Below are 17274 nucleotides of genomic sequence, written 5' to 3' on the forward strand. Positions count from 1 at the left end.
CGGCCGGGTCCCCAGGCGGAGCCGCAGGGACCCCTAGGGCAGCTCCGGGACGCACCGGCCGGCGGGCGCGCTGCCCACGCCGTCTCGGCGGCCGCCCTGCGGTGGGGCTCGCGCCGGGAGCGGTCGCGGGAACTCCGCGGCTGGAAGGCAGTCGCCGGACCGAGGCCCATGGCCCGAGCCCGCGCAGGCCGCGTGGCCGGCGAGCGTGAGACAGCTCGGCGCGGGAGCGGGGACCGAGGCGCCCCGTCGGGGACATGCGGACTCGCAGCGGGGAGTCCTCTCGACGCGTCTCTTCCCAGGCGACCTGAATTCAACCCCTAAGAAGATGCTCCAGGCATTAGCGAGGAACAGGGGAAGAAGAGGAAGAGGAAGCAAAAGAAGAAGAAGGAGAAGAAAGAAGAAGAAGAAGAAGAAGAAGAAGAAGAAGAAGAAGAAGAAGAAGAAGAAGAAGAAGAAGAAAAAGAAGAAAAGAATTATTTAAATGAGGGACGGGCGGGAGGAGTAGGAGGAAACCTTACAGAAAAGAAATCCCCATTACCACCAAAACCGTTTCTGAGAAGTCCTGAGGTTTTTACGCCTGGAGATTTCACTTTAAAGGCTGGGGGAAAAAAAATATTCCACTGCTTTTAATTGAAGTAAACAAAGTGCAACAAATCCTAACTCAAATATGATTGCAGTGAGATTAGGGTCTAATTGCTTAGGGTTCAGGTGGAATCTGCGGGCTAAATCCTACAGGGCCAATCTGAATTTCACAATCATTCTGTCAAAAGGAGAGCGATGAGAGCCCACACGCTTCCTAACAAGTCATTTTTAACAGTTACAAGCTTCGCACAAAGACCACACAGGGCGCCTAAGAGATGCAAATCTAATCCCTGGTCATTCTACAGGCCTTCAACAAAGATGTGCTAAACCCTAATAGAAAAGAAATCAGTTCTCTGTCACCAGCCCCTAGTAAAATCTATTAGAGAATGGACAGAGCCTCATCTACAGCAGTTGCTGCAAAGGTTAAGGACAAGTACAAATAAGAGGGACCCAGTTTTGTTTTCCGTGTGAAATATCGGGAGAAGCTAACCCCAAATGAGTGACGGGATTCGATCCGTGGCTTCGCATTCATTTGAACGCTAGAAAAAAGTAAACACACACATTAGGACTTTTGAAGACTCCGTTTCTGAATTTAGGAGACATGAAACAAATTCCCCTCAAAGTTGAAATCCTTGCCTCCGAAATTATCGAAGGCCATAAAGGGGAAAGAGAGGAGAAGGCGCGGGCCCTCGAGGGAGGATCCGGGCTCGAGGAACAGGCCGGGCCGCCTTGCGCTGCAGCACCTGCTGCTCCCGAGGAAAGCCCGACGGCAGAGCCGCAGCCAGGTGCGGACCCGGGGCGCGCGCGGCCTCTCGCCGCTGGCACCTCTCGCCGCCGCCGCGGCCCTCCGTCCCCGGATAGATGGCACTGGGCCCGGGTCCCTCTCCTTGACCTCACCCTGGGGCTCCGCGGGGGGAATCAGGGGCTTCACGGGTCGGGAAGCGGCTCACATGTGCCCTTCACCAACCAAACGAGGCCCAGGCTAACACCTGCGTCTTGCCGGGGTACAGAAGGGTTAATGTGTTGCAGCTCACATGTGTCAGAGAGCGTGCGAGACTCTTAAGAAAGTAAGGGCTCCGGGGCTCCAGGCCCCTGGGAGACTGAGCCCCGAGCCGGCGGGGCCCGGGGCGGGGCGGGGCGGGGCGGGGCGGGGAGCGGACCTGGAGGGCTGTGCGCGCTGGGGGCGAGGGGCTCCCTTCTCCGCGGAACGGACCCCGCGGCGGGCAAAGCCGCTCCCTCCCGCGCCGCCGCAGTCGCGGGGCCCAGAGGCTGGGAACGTCCCGGCGAGCGCGACCCGCCCGGGGAGCCGACGGGGGGAGCGAGCCCGGCTCCGCGGAGCGCTCTCCGGGGCAGACGCGGCCCCGCCCGCCTGGGGAGCCGCGGAGGGCAGCGGCTCAGGGCCGGGCGCGGAGGGCCGGGGGCGGGCTCGGCTGAGTCCCCGCGGAATCGCCCAGCCTTTCTCGCAGGCAGCGGAGGCTCCTCCACGTGGTACCTCCTTCGAGGCCGCGCTGGCGGGGACAAAAGAGGGCGCTGTCCAACAGCCAGGGTCGGAAAAGACCCAGGGCCTCCCCTTTTTCTGAAGTTCCTTTTCCAACTGCACGGAGGAGGGGTGGGGCACTTGGGCGGAAAGAAAGGATTTTTGCCTATTTTCCCGGAAGTTTCCGGAAACCACTAGTTCTACTTCCCCAGGCTCCCCTGAATTTTTTTTTCCTCTCCGAGGTGTGGAGCCCGAATGGCCAGGCAGGAGCTTGGGGAGCGAATAACAGTCCCTGGTCCCTCGGCTCCCTAGCCCTTTCGTCTGCTCTGGCAGAAAGTCTCTATTCTTGAGGACTGGCAGGAGGAAAGAAAGAGGTTGCTTGATTCGCCTCTCGGTTCAGAGAAGACCACCATATACACGTCTTCTGCGTCCTCCTCATCCCCTTCTGGGCCTGTCAGGCCACGTGTGCGCGTTAGGTGGGCGCCGTATTCCTTCCTCCGCCTCTACCGACATTAGTTGAATTTCTCTGCGCGGCTGCTTCTCTTTGCTTCTGTCAGGTTTCTCGGCAGTCCTCTGGTAGGCTGACCTTGGTGGTCCACTGGTCCTTGTACTACTCCCCCCACCCCCACAACGGGCCTCCCATATGGGCTTTCCTGGCTTTCACTCTATATGGCTCAGCACTTCCACTTTGCCTGTTTTTCCTTTTAGTACCGACATTAGGAAAATGATACCGAATTGCCTGGGAAGTGAGACTGCAGCCAGGAGGCTGGAATTGGACAGGCAAGCACGCAAAACATAGGCACTGAAATGAAGAAATAGAAAACGAGTGCAGTGAAGTAACAAATAAAAAGTAGATGATAGAGTCGCAGCACACTATAAATCCAAGAATATCATGCTCCTGCGGGTGACCTTTCAGTCCTAATGAAGGTGTCCCACATTTACCTTGGGAGACAGGGCTGGGGCTCCCTGAGGAAGGCAGGCTAAGTTTCTTCTCCGTGATTGGGAGTGCTCCTGAAGACGTGTGCCAGCAATCCCCAGCCTGTGTGTTCTTGGTCCCCAGGGACGTCCTGAAGTGTGGGAAGGAATCACTACTACACATCAGCCACCACTCCTAGAAATGGCCACATGGTCACCCTGTCCCTATGGAGCTGTCAGGTGGCTGGAACTTCCTGCCCTGGAAGCCTGCTCTGGCTCTCTGCTGCTTTGGGACACATTCCTATGCACCCCCTCTGCCAAGACTAGGCTGGGCCCTGTCCTAGCCTGAGTGAGCTAGCTCACCTTCACGCTAGTGGATTGGGTCCTGCTGGTCCCAGTCTCACCCACACCTCCTATCAGTTGTAGTTCGGTCCTCCTCGTGGTTTGCAGAAATAGGGAGCTTGGAGACGCCCTGTTGTAGGAGGCCTGCCTGACCGTACCCCTCCACTCAGGATGGCTTAATGCCTCAGGACCACTCACTTGCTTAACCACACAGAATGAATTCTAGAGAGGGGGAAAAAAAATCTAGTGAGTTTACAGCTGGTGTGTGTGTGTGTGTGTGTGTGTGTGTGTGTGTGCTCGCGCGCACATGAAGGGTGTCTTTAGATCTTTGTGGTCTCTATAACTTGACATCTGTTAAAGAGAACACTGGGGCTTTTAGGAAGAGTTTTGCAGAAAATTGAGCAAGCTGGCAGGAGCTGTGCAAAATCCGCCCCCCGCCCATCTATTGGTTTTCCTTAGATCTTTCCAGAGGTGAAAATGCTTTGCAAGGACGTTTAAAAACATAACGCCTGCCTAAGAGGCACTAACTTGAGGAGGTTAATAGATTATCCCCTTTCAAAATAAAAATGAAATCGGCAGGAAGTACATACTATTATTAGACTGACTTTCTTTCTACCAGAAAGTTCGTTAGATGTTCCTATGTGAGCAGAGACGGAATCTGTTTTCTGTAGGGAAACTCCTCGGAAAAACAGCAGCAGTTCGCTGGCTTTGTTTGCTTTTGCTTATTTGTCTAAAGAAAGATCGTGTTTTCAGATCTTTTTTTTCTTTCTTTCTTTCTAAAATCCCATTCAAGCTAGGGTTTGAATAATCATCTTGACCCAGTGAACTAATTCTCTATGTATTTTGGGGTCAAACTTAACGGGAAATTTCGACTCATCCGCACATCAGATTTAGCGTGGTCTCCAGAAGGGGCTGGGGGCTGGGGGCTGGGGGCTGGGGCTGCGGGCTGCGGGCAGACAGCTCAGAGCCGAGGCTGCTCCGGGCGGGAACTGAGAAAGGGCTGGAGAGTCACCTGCTAGCCTGGCGGGGGGGGGAGGGGGAGGACGGGGGAGGGAGGAGGGGGGACGGGGGGGCGGCGTCGCGAGGCTGGGTGCGAGCAGAGTGCGGCGGGGGCTGCGCGCGGGACGGGAGACCTCGGGTGGGCGGGGTGAAGCCTGGCCCTGGGGTTGGCGGAGGCGGAGGCGGCGGGGCGGGGGGGGGGGGGGGGACGAAGGGGTGGGGAGTTCAGTGGCCGCGGGCGGAGGGCGGAGGTCGCGTACTTCTGCTTCTCTTGGTTCTGGAACTGAAACTTTCTGGGACGAGAGGACGTAAAATAGCTCAAGAGTTTAAGTGCCCGCACTTCCAGCGGAGTCCCCTGACAACAGACTTGAGACCGTGGGGCCTCTAGGGGCCCTTAGGTCTTTGGCGGCGCAACCGGGAGGCTTTGGTCAAACTCTGCGACCCGGCCCCGCAGACGCCCTGCTGGCCCCGAAACACCCCGGCAGGGCTTCGCGACTCCAACCCGCGAAATTTTAGCCCCGAGCAACTCTTCTGGCGGCCCTTCCTTTAAAAACAAGTTTGAATTTTATATCAAATTTTGTACCCGTGTACTCTTCACTAAATGACTATTAACCAGCACGGAGGAGAAGCACAAACGTGATTTCTCTCTCACCTTTCTTGCTGTTTCTCTCCCCTCTCTAACCACGGAGTCTCAATTTTCTAAGCAATTAAGCTATATATACAACAGGAATATTCGATTTCAAATGCATGGGGACTAAAGATTGATGCATGCGGTCTGAGGCTAGAAGAAAATATTTAGTGCTTGCCTGTAGAGTCTGTCACCCATCATCTGCTCGGAAAGCGCTCTGTATCTTTCAGCGTGTCCGGCTCTTATGATTGCAAATGGCCCTGTTTTCAAATGGAAATAAGACTTGCAAACTGATTATGTGTATTGAATCGGAATCACTCCCTAGATCCTCTTGTTTAAAATGTATTGAGAAAAGGATGATGGCTGCAGACCTCTGTAACCGGCTCCCTCTCTTCTCAGGGAGGTCGATCTATTTTGCAACTTTTTGCCATTTGAGCTTGTTTCAGCTAGATAATTACGTTCCCATTGTGTTATCTGCCCAACCCAGAGATAGTACACACTGCCTTTCAGCCGGTTCCCCTGCCATCTCCACTAGCACCAACCCTTAAAAATCACACACACAGCACATACTTATCCATCCGTCCCAATGCTTGGACCCAAAGCCTGGCTATAACCAGCATGACTCAGCTGTCACAAACGCTAACAGAACTCCACACACTTTCACCAGGCGGCTGTTCCTCTTCTCTCCCTTCCTCTCCTTTCCAGTCCCGTCTCCTTCCCTCTCTTCTCTTTTGTGCGGAACCACATACACACAACCCTCCAGCTTCCACAGACACCCAGCCAACAGAATCTAAGTATTTAGCCATGGGGAGAATTTTCAGCAACTAATGTTGGATGGGTGCAGCATTCTAGTTTTTAGAAAACATTCATAGAGGAAGGTTAATGTCAACTGTTCAGGATGCATGAAGCTTCTTGTATGCTACCATAGATCTCAAAGATATTCCCTTTATCCTTATCCAGTGCTAGATTATGACTGTGGGTGAGTTGGCTTTTTGTGGAATATTTGCAAAGAATCTGCCATTTGATTTCAGTGTAAAGCCAGTGAAGTGCACATGGATACCTGAGCTTTCCCTGCTATGGGAGTTGTAGATACGATACACTGCAGTACTTCCAAAGTTTACTCCACCTAGGCCTCAGCCTCAGCGGTCCAACCAGGAAAGCAACCAACGTTTCAGTTCGTAGTGCAGGTTGGTGAGTATTCATGAACTAGCTACAACTTCGGTCTGCCCTGGCAAGGGGCGGGGATGTATGCTCCGTGCACGCCTTTGGTGAAAGGGTTGCAATTCTTTCTGAAGCACACTCAGAAGGGGGTGGGGGGGGGGAGAAGCCGGCCCAGCCTAGCTCGGCACCCCCCCCCCCTCATTTAGTCCCCACCCAGAAAAACGGCGCCTTGCAGACCTCAAGGCACCGTCGAGTGGCGAGGCGGGGAGAGAGGTTTAATCCTCTTTGGCTTCAGAGTCTCCTCTGAAAAAGCCGGTCGCTCCAAACCTGTCTAGAAACCCAGTGCTCCGGAGGCGCCTGCAGGGACCCTAACCATGCCGGGTTTGCTGTATACACCGGCACAGCCAGATTTGTTAAACCATTGACCTGTTCTCCCAGGTTAGCACAGAGGGAGCCGCCGGCTCAGAGGAAGCTGCTCTCAGTCCTCTTCGTGTCATTACGGTAATTCCCAGGTTTACATCTGCGCGCGCGCACTCAGCTGCGTGTGTGCTGGGGAGATCAGGTAAAGCGGTCGCGCGCGGACCAAATAAACCCTTGTTTTCCTAGAGCTTTGGCCACCTTCTGGCAGTAGTGAGAGGGAGAATGCTAGGCAAGGTGGAGGCCCTACTATTGTGGATGATTCTTCCACAGACGGTTCCCCTGCATAGGGACTGGGGAAAGGTATCCAAGGACACTTTTCATTGCCTGACATCTCTGGTTTGGTAGAAGTAACACCATAAACAATCACCGAAAACCCGAGAAATGCAACCTTTAACCCTCTACCAACAGCCTGGTGTTATTGACAATTTCATCTGGCAATCAAAGACAGGACTCCTGGAAATGTCGGAAATGGGGAGAGGGAGGAGAAAAGTTTGTCTTTTTTCTTGTCGTCGGACTACACTCAGACCTGCCCCTCTCATTTCCACTACGCTGTGAAGACCAGAATAGGAGGGATGTTTGCTATAAATGAGGGGCAGAAACATTTCCATTTGATTTTGTTAGCTGGCCCATAGTGTTCATACCGACAATATCTGTTAGTGGATAATGTAGGTGTGGCAAATGACAATTTTTGTTATAGATTGCTTCAAGAAGTCTCAGCTACTTGTGTCTCTGAGAGCACATTTATTTTCTTTAAGCACAAAATTTAATATTTCCCCCAAATATAATTGGTTCTCCAGAATTTCAAGAGAAAATAAATTAATATTCCAATTTACAGTAGACAAAACTAAAAAAAAAAGTTTTTCTTTACTTGATTTTTAAAGGGACACTCGGTTTCTTCGGCGTCTTAATTGTGGTAATGAATGCATTCAACTCTCTTGCATCTAGTAGGTTCAGTAAGATCCTCTACGAAGAGAATCCTACATTAAATCTCTTCTTTTTGAATATCTTATAAAATAGGTATATGAGATAGATATACATGCATATACTTTTATAATACATACAGAGACAGGTGTCTGTATGCATCCATTTATACCTACAAATGGAGTGGTCAGAATCAGATGTGAATGTCATCTTGAAGGAAAGAGTCCTCTTTAACAAGACCTATTGCTTGCAATTATTTCCATATCAAGCAGAGTAATAATAATAATAAATTTACATTGCAGTGCCCTGCAAATAACTTAAAAAGAAATAAAACAAGAAAATGGATTTAAATCTCATCCTTTCCAAAACTTCATTACAACTCATAATAACAAAGACAATAAATGTTTATGAAGCAGAGACCAAATGGGAAACATCAGATGAGAAGCCTGGGGCTGTGCCTAGATGCCCTCCAAGTAGGGCATTAGGTCACTATCAGAGAGAAACACAGCCTGCCACTTCAGCTGTGGCTTCAGATGAGGCAAAAAACTGTGCTGTCAAGTTGCTGAGCCTGCTCCTCCTCTGCTCCTTTGAGAAAAATCAAGTTGAGAAACACAACTACACGGGAAGAGGGAGCATGCAGACCTTGGGCCTCCTTTTCAATGAAACACATTCTTTCCACTACTCTTATCCATACCCAATGCCTCCAGCCACTTGGGTGGACAAACTCGCCACAGAGGGTGATTGGGGATAGGACCCTCCTTCCAGAAACTACTGCCCAAAGAAGCACAAGAAAATTTTCTGTGCTGCAAGTTGAGGCAGGAGCCCAAATCGAGCCCCACAGAGGGTCACTTGGTGCCAAAAAGAACCCAATTGCACAACCACAAGCACACCAGTCAGGAGGTCAGGGAGGGCCAGAGGAAGGTGGTGCCCAGCATCTCTTAAGAGGAACCTGGCTGAGCAAGGAAAACATTCAGGATCATGCCCCCAATATTCATCTCTGTCACTTTCCTTCCATTCTAAAAGAAAGACGCATTTGAAACAAACAAGCCAGCAAACCATGCCTAAGAGCCGTATCATCTCAGATTCACATTTCCCAACAGGCTTTCTAGTTCTCCACAAATAATATCCCCGCTCAGTCTGCTCCCCGCTCTAATAATTGGGGGAGGGGGTGAGCGATGTCTAGAGAGACTGGAGACATTCGATCAGAATTCAAGGCAGCTTCTCACAACTCTCTTGTTTATAGAAAATGAATGTCTGCCTGGCTTGCTTTTAGTTCTGGAAAGGGGTCAGTCTTTATCAGCACGGTTCACACAGATCCTGGATTTTTTTTCCCTTATCTTAAATTGACCCGCTTTTAAGATAAAGACATAATAGAGAAAGCATTGACCTTACCTGGTCCCTAATGAGTTGGAAGTCAGAAAACCCCGCTCTCATTTCCTCTTATCTCGAGTCGCCTGAGAAGAGACTCGCGCTACCTTTTGTGCACGCCTGGAGATAGCCCCTCACCGACGCGCTTACGCGGGAGAGCGCGCTCCCAGGGCGTGCGGCCCCAAAGTCTCAGAATTCCTCCCTGGGGTCTCAAGATCGGAGACCTCCAGGCCAGCCCAGGGCTCACCCTGCCCCCAGGAGGATTTAAAATCCCTTGGAAGGCTCCCGAGCTTGTCTTCCCCTTTGAAAGGCCAAGTCCTAGGCGGCGAGAAGACCAGGCTCCCGCCAGGCCCGGGGCCTGGAGCGCGCGGGGCCTCCTCCGCCTCCAGGAGCAGGTGCTCCGAGCGAGAAATCGCGCCTTCGGCTCGGGCCTGGGTCTGATTTCACTCGCGGGCCCCAAGCTTCCTCCCTCGGGGCCAGGCCCTATCCCAGAGCCGCTGCCCCGGCTGCTGAGGCATTCCCTGCCCCCACCCGCCTCCCGGCCTTGAGGGCTCCCGCTGTACCCACAAGTGTCTCTGTTGGGGGCGGCGGCAGCCCCGACTCCCTTCTGCCCGGCTCAGCGCATCTCTGTCCCGCTCTTCTCGCCTTCCCTGAACCCAGCCCAGGCCCCGGCCCGGCCGACTGAGAGGGCGGCTTTCCTCCCTCCGCGACGCACAGCTCCGGGCTCCCCGGCTGGGGCGGGGGTGGTGTGCTGCTTTGGGATGCTAAACATCAAACAAGCCAAGCCTGGGGTTTCAGGCCCCGAAGCCACTAGAGCCGCTCTCCAGGGCTCTCGAGAAAGTCCCCGTGTTTACTTGGCAGGATGGGGGTGGGGGAGAGGAGGAGGAGGATGCTATCCGCAAAATCTCCCCCACTCTCCGCAGCCCTGGGGGCTTGGGGATGGGTGGGGTGCTTGGGCGGGGGTGCTCAGCTTCCCCCCCTACGTGGGGAAGCTTCTGACCCTTCCAGGGCTTCAGCGCCAGGTACATCCCCAAAAGGCTGATTTCTCTAGGCCAGAACCTGGGCCAGAGATGCTGGAAATCTAGGGGAGAAGAAATCCAGGAGAAGACGACAATCGACTTCGCAGAGGGTCACCGAGATGTGGGGTGGGGACCGACCCCAGGCTGAGGTCTTTTGATGCGTTCAGCGCGCACCTATTTCCTTATCAGAAAGCTTCAGCCTGCCTTCGAGGGCCGCTCCTGAAGCTGCTACAATCTCCCGGCCAGAAGCTGGAGTTGGTGAAGCCCGGGTGATGGATGGAGAGAAGCGGCCAAGTCTGTTAGTCTCGGTCCCAACCGCAGACCCGGCTGAACTCACTTTCCTCCCCTTCCCCGCCCCCAACAAGTAAACAGACTTCAAACTAAGCCGGCTCTAGATGGCAGGGAGAAGAATGTATTTCATAAAACTCCATCCAGCCCAAGGGTGTTAAGGCCGAGGGTGCCACAACCCACTAAAATTGTGACTCTCAGGCTCTGGCTCTGAGCTAAGATGGGGGTGGGTGGGTGGGTGGGGAGACCGCCTTGCGGCTGACCGGAACCCCGTAGGCCCACCGGCTCCAGGTCAGACTGGTGCTGGGCCTGGGGCAGGTTAAGTGGAAGCTCCCATCGCCAGGGAACTGAGACCTTAGAGCAAACATCTCCCAGCCAAGCCCTGGTGGAGCTGTGATTTGATCACCTACATACCCTGTCCCAGGACCAGGGTTGCTCATTTCAACACAAGTGTTCAAACTTTACTGATTTTTGCATGTTTTCCAAAATGTGAGGCCTGCTGAGATTTTCCCCAACCAGCACACTCTGTAGACCCAAGCTACCATCCTCAGATTCTCTGAGTCTCTTCTGGGTATTGGAAACCATATCTCAGCAGCCAGATCCCCCGGGAAGAAGCCCACCCTGGCCCCTACTTCTAAGGCACCAGGGGCGAGGAGCCTTTAGAAAGTCAACAAAGAGGGATTGCTGGTCTGGAGCAAGGCCTTGGCCTGGGCAATTTCCCTCACAAGTTCCTAGGGGTGGGATTAGGTGAAAGTTGGGTGAAAAGAGAGATGGAGACAGAATAAGATGAAAAGAGAGGAAGAAAAATGAAGAGAGGCAAGAAAGGAAAAAGAAAGATGAAATTCTAGGCATGAAGCGAGTACATGCCAAGTATGAATCAATCCCACACAAACACTTTCAGGCTAAGGGGGACCCACTCGGCCACTTTTGCTAGGTAGGTATATCGAAGGTGACACGGAGCGGGCAACAAACCATCTAGGGACTATGATTTCTTTCTGTCCAGAACCACTCCTTCCTCCTCCCCTCCCCAGGGCAACCCTGAGAGTTCCCGAACAACCACCTCTAGGCACCAAAGAGACCGGGAAATTTGAAGTGAGGAAGAAAGATCGAAGATGATTTCTTTTTGCTGGCGTGGCAGGGTGGCAGGGGCAGCGAGAAGTAGGGAGCTGGGAACAGGAGAAAGATTCCTTACTACGAAGATACTTAGGAGCCCCCGAGATGGAAACCGATGGAACAAAGAGAGAAGCCCAGGTTCCAAAGTCCTGCTTTCGGTGGCCCCAGGCCAGTAGCCAAGTCAAAAAATATCCCAAGGCCGGAAAGACCCTGAGAGGCTGGGGATCCATGTGTAGCCTTGTTTGTGAATAGCAGTTTTAGACTGGAAATGAGACCCAGATAGACTTGCCCACGTTTGAAAACAGCCTCCCACAGAAATTCTAATTCCGATGAGGCTCTGCAGCAGATTAGAAATAAGGATTGGTGTTGAAATCTATAGGGACCATCCATCTGTTCAGTAAAAATGGTCCCTCATTCAGGATTATTTAAAATGTATGTTATTTAAAACATTTTAAAGTTTAATCGTTGACTAAGCTGCATAAGACCACAGTAGACACTTCTGAGGTTTAAAAAAAAAAAAGAGAGAGAGCCTGGCTCTGAAAACTAGTCCTTTGGTCTCTTTCTCTTCTGTTCTCCTTTTCCTTCCTGATGGAAGCAGTTTACCTTTTACCCCCTCCCTATTGCCAAGATTCAGGGCTGCTCAAGGTTTGGTTCTACTCAATTTGGAGACAGAACAAAGCTCCATTTCCCTGTGGGACAAGGACTCTGGGCCCAGCTCCTTAGCTGGTTTAGGATCCTTTCAGCTCCCAAACAATTCCAATCCCATCAGGCCAATGATGAGCCACCCCCCCACACACACACACACCACCAAAAATGCCTTTTAAAGCCAAATCAAAATGAAACAAAAGGTGGACTTTTAATCAGAAAAAGAATCCTTTTAATTTGTATAATTTATTAGAAGCTTCTTAGGAACTATATTTAAGCCAGATATCTACATAAGTTACAACAGAAAAAGACTGACGCTGCAAATACCAAACTGCCAAATAATATACACAGATTTGTCAACGCCCATAAAAAATATGATGGGCTAGGGATGGGGACTGGGTTTCGTTTGTTTGTTTGTTTTTACAACAAAATGTACAGATTACTAAAAACTAGGTGTGTAGTCCAACTTTTGACAGCGTTTTACAGCTACAAGTTCACATCAAACATAAAACAATTTTAGCCAGGGCTCTTCCCGGGGCTGAGCCTGGGCGGCCAGAGGGCGCTGGGAGGGGGCATTTCCTTTGTGTCAATGACATGTGGGTCCCATCGTAGAGTCTTTCCTCTCCCCAGCCCCCATCTCCCCTTCAAAAGAAATCCTGGTATTTACAAGCGAGTCCGCCTTGCTGGCACAGTGTACCCAGAGTGAAGTTTGCGAGCTTTAAGAGTCCAGAGCCGTATCCTCGTAGAGCCCTCTCCAAACTGCACCCTGCCTGAGCGAGGGAAACCCATTTCAATCACCTAAAAGACACCCCCAGAAGCTGTTTTTGTTATGTCCTTCTCTGTTTAAAGACTCCTTAAAGAATTGGATTCACTTGGTTGCTTTTGTTTTCTTTTTAAAAAAAATTCCCACAAATTTTAGAAAAACAAAAAAAAAAAGACGTCCAGCAGTTTGGCTTTTGTGATTTTTTTTTCCCCCTTGGTCTAAACGGGACAGATTCTTAAGAAAAGTCGAAGCGCAGGGAGCGGCGAGTGGTGGGTGACGTGTGGCCGGCAGGAGGGAAAGCGATGAGGCAGCGCGCTGGGCCCGGCCCGGCCCGGTGTCCTCTCACCAGGTCCGACCATATAGCAAGGTGGAGCAGGACATGGTGCCATAGTCCGAGCCCGAGGAGTTCAGGTGGGACAGGCTGGAGACCTGGCCCTGGAGCGCCGCGGGGCTGGCGGCGTGGTGCGCCAGGTCCGGAGACTGGCCCGCGCTGCCCGGCTGGTGGCCCGGGTGTGCCCCCAGGCCGGGGCCCCCGCTGCCCACCGAGATAGCCGCGGCGGCCGCCTGGGCAGCCTGCGCCTGCTGCTGCGCCTGCTGCTGCGCGTGGCCTTGAAGGCTGCCGGCCCCCGGCGCGGGGGCGCCCGCCTGGCAGGGTTTGCCGTCTTTCACCAGCACCGGCACGGCCACGCGGCGCGGCGACTGCTGCTGCGCCTGCTGCTGCTGCGGGCACCCGGCGCCCCCGCCGCCGCCGCCGCCGCCGCTGTCCTGCTGCAGTTGCTGCTGCGCCGCCTTGTCCTTGGCTTGGCGCTTCATCTTGTAGCGGTGGTTCTGGAACCAGATTTTGACCTGCGTGGGCGTCAGGTGGATCATGCTGGCCAGGTGCTCCCGCTCCGGCGCCGACAGGTACTTCTGTTGCTTGAAGCGTCGCTCCAGCTCGTACACCTGCGCCTGGGAGAAGAGCACCCGGCGCTTCCGGCGCGGTGCGCTTGGCAGCGGGGCCATGTTCTTGCTCACGTCCCCCAGCGAGCCCAGGCCGCCCATGCCGCTCATGTTCATGCCGCTCGCCGGGCCCATGAAGCGGGAGACTGTAAGCGACAAACGCACAGCGTCGGCGGGGGCCGGGCCGGGCCGGGCCACCTCTGCCTTCCGCGCCCTTGGCCGGCCCGGCCCCCGCCGACGGCGCCCTCCTCACCTGGGCCGCCGCGGCCGGGAGCGGCCTACGCACCGCAGACGGCGCCTGCCCCGGGCCGCGCCGTCGAGGGAGTTACTGGCGGGCTCCCCGCCTGCACCCCGACTGCCTCCCTCCATCTCAGCGCTCCAGCCTGCCGGCCAAGGAGAGGGGCCGCTTCTGATCCTTTCTTGCCCAACCCTGGCCAGAGTCGTTGGGCTAGCGGGCCCCGAGCGGCGAACTGGGCCCAGACCAAGAGCCGGGGTCCCACGGTAGACCCCGACTTTTGGAGTTCGGGAGAGTGGGGTGTTCACTTTCAAAGCCTAGAGCCGCCGACGCTTTGCCTCCTGGCCGCTCTCTCCTGTCAGCCCCAGGGAGGGCACTTGTGCCGCCTACTTGGAGCCCCCTCTGAAGCCGCGCACCCTGGCACCTGCCTAGGCTGCAGAGCCGGCCGGGCGGTCCCCGAGCGTGTCTCAGTGGGGCAGCCTCCCGCCCGGCCAGGCCCGCCTCTCGGCTCCCTGCTAGCCCCCGGCTCCCTTAGGCTTGGGGGGGGCGGGCGGGAGGGCGATCCCCCGGCTCCCCGAGGTCTCCTGCGCGGAGCGGAGCCGAGCTGCCAGTCGGCCGCATGGGGAGACGCGGATACTAGCACCTGCCCGCAAGACCCCAAGAGTCCCGCCTGGGACCCCTCAGGCCAGCAGCGGGGGGAACCCCAGCTCCCGCCCCTGCTCCCTGGCGCGGCTGCCGGGCCGCCCGCCGGGACGCCCAGTGCGCAGCCGGAGGCGCGGCGCCCTCGGGGCTGCTCTCCCGGCGCCTCCCGCCCCCAGCCCGCGGCCCGGCGGTGGGGCGGCCTCACTTACTGGCGGGGAAGCGCGGGTCTGGGTTGGCGCCGTACCATCCGGGGCCCGAGGCGCTGTTCCGCATGGTGTCCTGGTAGGGCGGCAGCTCGCTCATGTTGCCCAGGTTGCCGTTGCAGTAGCCCCCCACGGCGGAGTGCGAGAGCTGGGGCACCCCCGCCGCCGTCATGTGGTAGGCGGCGGTGACGGCGCCGTGGTGCCCCACGGCGTGCTGCTGCATGGCCGCGGCCGGCGGAGCCGCCTGGCCCTGCCTGTACGCCGCCAGCGGAGCCCCGAGGCCGCCGCCCTCCATGCCCACTTTCTTGTAGCTTTCCTCCAGGGGACTCAAGATGTCAGACACTGAGAACGGAGTCGTGTGCTTTGGACTCATCGACATGATTCGGCGGCGGCTGGAGGAGGAAGGAAGAGGAGGAAAAAAAAGGGAGAGGGGGAAGGCGAAGCCTCGCTGCTTTTTTTTTCTCCCTTTGCCAAATATTCTGGTGTTACCTTAACGCCGATCTTGTTGGATGTACACGTAACCGAGTGGACCGAGTCCGCCTTAATTGGCTTGAGTGGAGGCTCGGGGGCTGCCTCGCGTTTGTTTTAGCCCGGCGCCAGGTTTTAGGCAGCCACCAGAGGCGGGGCGTAAGCGCTAAAGCAACAAGACAATAGAAGCCTACATCTTGCCCGAGATAATTAGCTTACATGCTGATGACAAGGTAAACACCTTTAAGTTTCACTTGTCAGGATTTTTAAGTCTCAAAAAGGGAGAGAGAGAGAGAGAGAGAGAGAGAGAGAGAGAGAGAGAGGCAGAGACGCGACCCAAAGCATTTCTTTTCCCCCTCCCCCGGACACCCCCACCCCATTTTTTGTGGGGTGCGGGCGGCGCGCAGGGGGTGGGGGGAGACGGGGGAGGGAAAGGAGGAGGGAACCCAGGGAGGGGAGGGCAAGAGGTGGGGTGAGGAGTAGCCGAGGAGGAGGGATGGTGGGGAGGAAGGAAGGTGAATGCTGCTTTGCAACCAACTTTCCGAGTTACAAAGTGAACCACTTTCCAGTGCAGCCGGGGATCCCGGGCGGGGACAAGTCTTTAGAGGGAGGGGGCCAAGGGACGGGGTAGGGGTTTCACCTGAGCCTGCCGGGGCTGCTCCTCCCTCCCGCCGCGGCCTCCCAGCCCCGCGCCTTCCCACTGCCTCCGGACCACATCGGGCTTCGAGGCGCCGAGCCCCAGTCGCCACCAAACGAGCTCGCGAGTCTGGGGACGAACCCTGGGGCCGCACTGTTGGTCTGCGGGTCTGTCCGTCTGTCTGCCTCTTCTGCCGCCGTCAGAGGGACACCTCTGCTCCCCGCCCCCTTTCCCCCTACCCGAGAGAGAATCCCAGCGGGCGGAGGGGACGCTGAGCAAGGGATCGGCTGCCTCCGAGAGGCTGTCCCAGATCCCCGCGTCCCCCTCCCCCCACCTCAGGGTCTTCTCAGCGGTCCAGGGCCCCCTGCATCACGCCCCCCCCCCACCCCACACGCGGTTCCCTTTCCCCACCCCCATTCCCGGCCAAGGCAAGCACGCTACTGGCCTCCAGTGCTGGGAAGCTGGGGTGGGGGCTGGGGGGCACTAACCCAGGGCCATTGCTGAAATTGCCCCACCTCGAACAAACCTGGTGTCCCCGACCCTCGCCCATCGCCCGGACACGCGGGGTTCTGGGGCTGGAGCTGACTTTCCGAGGACATCACAGCCCCAGCACCCGAGCCCAGAGCCACGCTGTTTTCCCCTCTGATGCTTCAGGGAGGGCGCGGGCAGGGAGCGTCGTGAGTACCCGCCCGCCTGTTGCCGGGCGGAACTGAGCCTGAGCCCCGGCGGGACCAGCTGGCCGGGAGGGGGCGAATCCCGAGGCGCGAGCAGCCCAGCGGGCGGGAGGCTGGGCTGAGGCTCGCCTCCGCCCGGAGCTCAGCCATGCAAAAGTGCACTTGCTTCCCCGGGAATAACCAAATATCTTTGTTTAAAGTGGCGGCGTAAATGGCCAGTCGCTTTGTGGCCACGCTGGATATTAGTAGATGAGGATCATTCTGCTTCAATTGGGCGCCTCTCATCCGGCGAGCAAGAAACTGCTTAGGAGGAAGTGGGTTTCCTGTCTGCGCGTTCCCAGGCTTCAAGTGTGAGCCCCGCGCCTTGAGGGTCCTTGGGCGCCTGGAGAGGGGGAGCTGTGGGCTGTCGCTCCCCGGCCGGGCGAGAGGCACCCGCGGTGCTGCTCCGGCCAGGCCCCGGGCCTCCAGCCCAGCGAACTACGTCGTCGCGCCCTGCGTGGCGCAGAGATCCCGAGACCCACTTCGACTTTCCTTCCTTGGATTCTAAATATTTTGCTGTTTGGGTTCGGTTTTTGAGTCCTTTTAGCCTCCTCTCTGCGCTAGGGGCTGGGAGGGTGGAGCTCTCCCTGGCCAGGCTAGGGCCTCCAAGACACTGCGGGCACCAGTTAAGGAGGCTTCTCGAATTTGTTTTCTGTTTTCACGTTTTGCTTCCCCTCCTTGTAGAGAAGGAGTTCCCAATGATGTACAGACACTTTTGTGAACGATTTAATTCAGATTAGGCACCTTTTTCATTAACAGTGGTTGCAGTAAGGAAAGTTGTTTTATTAGCTTTTTA

The 17274-nt window shown here is 55.6% G+C and overlaps 1 protein-coding gene and 1 non-coding gene across 7 annotated transcripts in view; both read right to left on the reverse strand.

Annotated features, from left to right (window-relative positions):
• Window positions 1-9624, reverse strand: part of LOC112657348 (uncharacterized) — a 25915-nt gene extending 16291 nt beyond the window's left edge. For both annotated transcript variants that reach the window (XR_004817984.2, XR_007412273.1), the window contains exon 1: window positions 9381-9624. This is a non-coding gene — a transcript (uncharacterized LOC112657348). The remainder of the gene's footprint in view (window positions 1-9380) is intronic.
• A 2442-nt stretch (window positions 9625-12066) lies between these two features.
• NKX2-1 (NK2 homeobox 1) lies at window positions 12067-16878 on the reverse strand. 5 transcript variants are annotated; one of them, XM_035719833.2, is made up of 4 exons: window positions 16292-16878; window positions 15769-16000; window positions 14667-15052; window positions 12067-13726 (listed from the first exon to the last, which is right to left on the reverse strand). In XM_035719833.2, exons 1-4 carry the CDS (start codon window positions 16362-16364, stop codon window positions 12984-12986), a joined length of 1434 nt encoding a protein of 477 aa, XP_035575726.1. In that variant the 5' UTR covers window positions 16365-16878; the 3' UTR covers window positions 12067-12983. The 5 variants fall into 5 exon arrangements, with proteins under 5 accessions (XP_035575726.1, XP_035575727.1, XP_048969012.1 ...); XM_035719834.2 differs by lacking the exon at window positions 15769-16000 and adding an exon at window positions 15150-15294 and having other exon boundaries at window positions 16292-16877; XM_049113055.1 differs by lacking the exon at window positions 16292-16878 and adding an exon at window positions 15150-15294 and having other exon boundaries at window positions 15769-15905.
• Between the last annotated feature and the right edge of the window lie 396 nt (window positions 16879-17274).

This window comes from Canis lupus, chromosome 8, assembly GCF_003254725.2.
Source record: "Canis lupus dingo isolate Sandy chromosome 8, ASM325472v2, whole genome shotgun sequence".
Classification (NCBI taxonomy): Eukaryota; Metazoa; Chordata; class Mammalia; order Carnivora; family Canidae; genus Canis; species Canis lupus.

What these genes read in the sequence shown, in the direction of transcription:
- NKX2-1 (XM_035719833.2), bottom strand. Translation starts at nt 16,364, where the DNA reads ATGTCCTCGGAAAGTCAGCTCCAGCCCCAGAACCCCGCGTGTCCGGGC. An exon ending in AGCAGCCCCGGCAGGCTCAG is followed by an intron (nt 15,053 to 15,768) that starts GTGAAACCCCTA and finishes TTCCTCCTCCAG; the next exon opens with CCGCCGCCGAATCATGTCGA. An exon ending in AGACCCGCGCTTCCCCGCCA is followed by an intron (nt 13,727 to 14,666) that starts GTAAGTGAGGCC and finishes TGTCGCTTACAG; the next exon opens with TCTCCCGCTTCATGGGCCCG.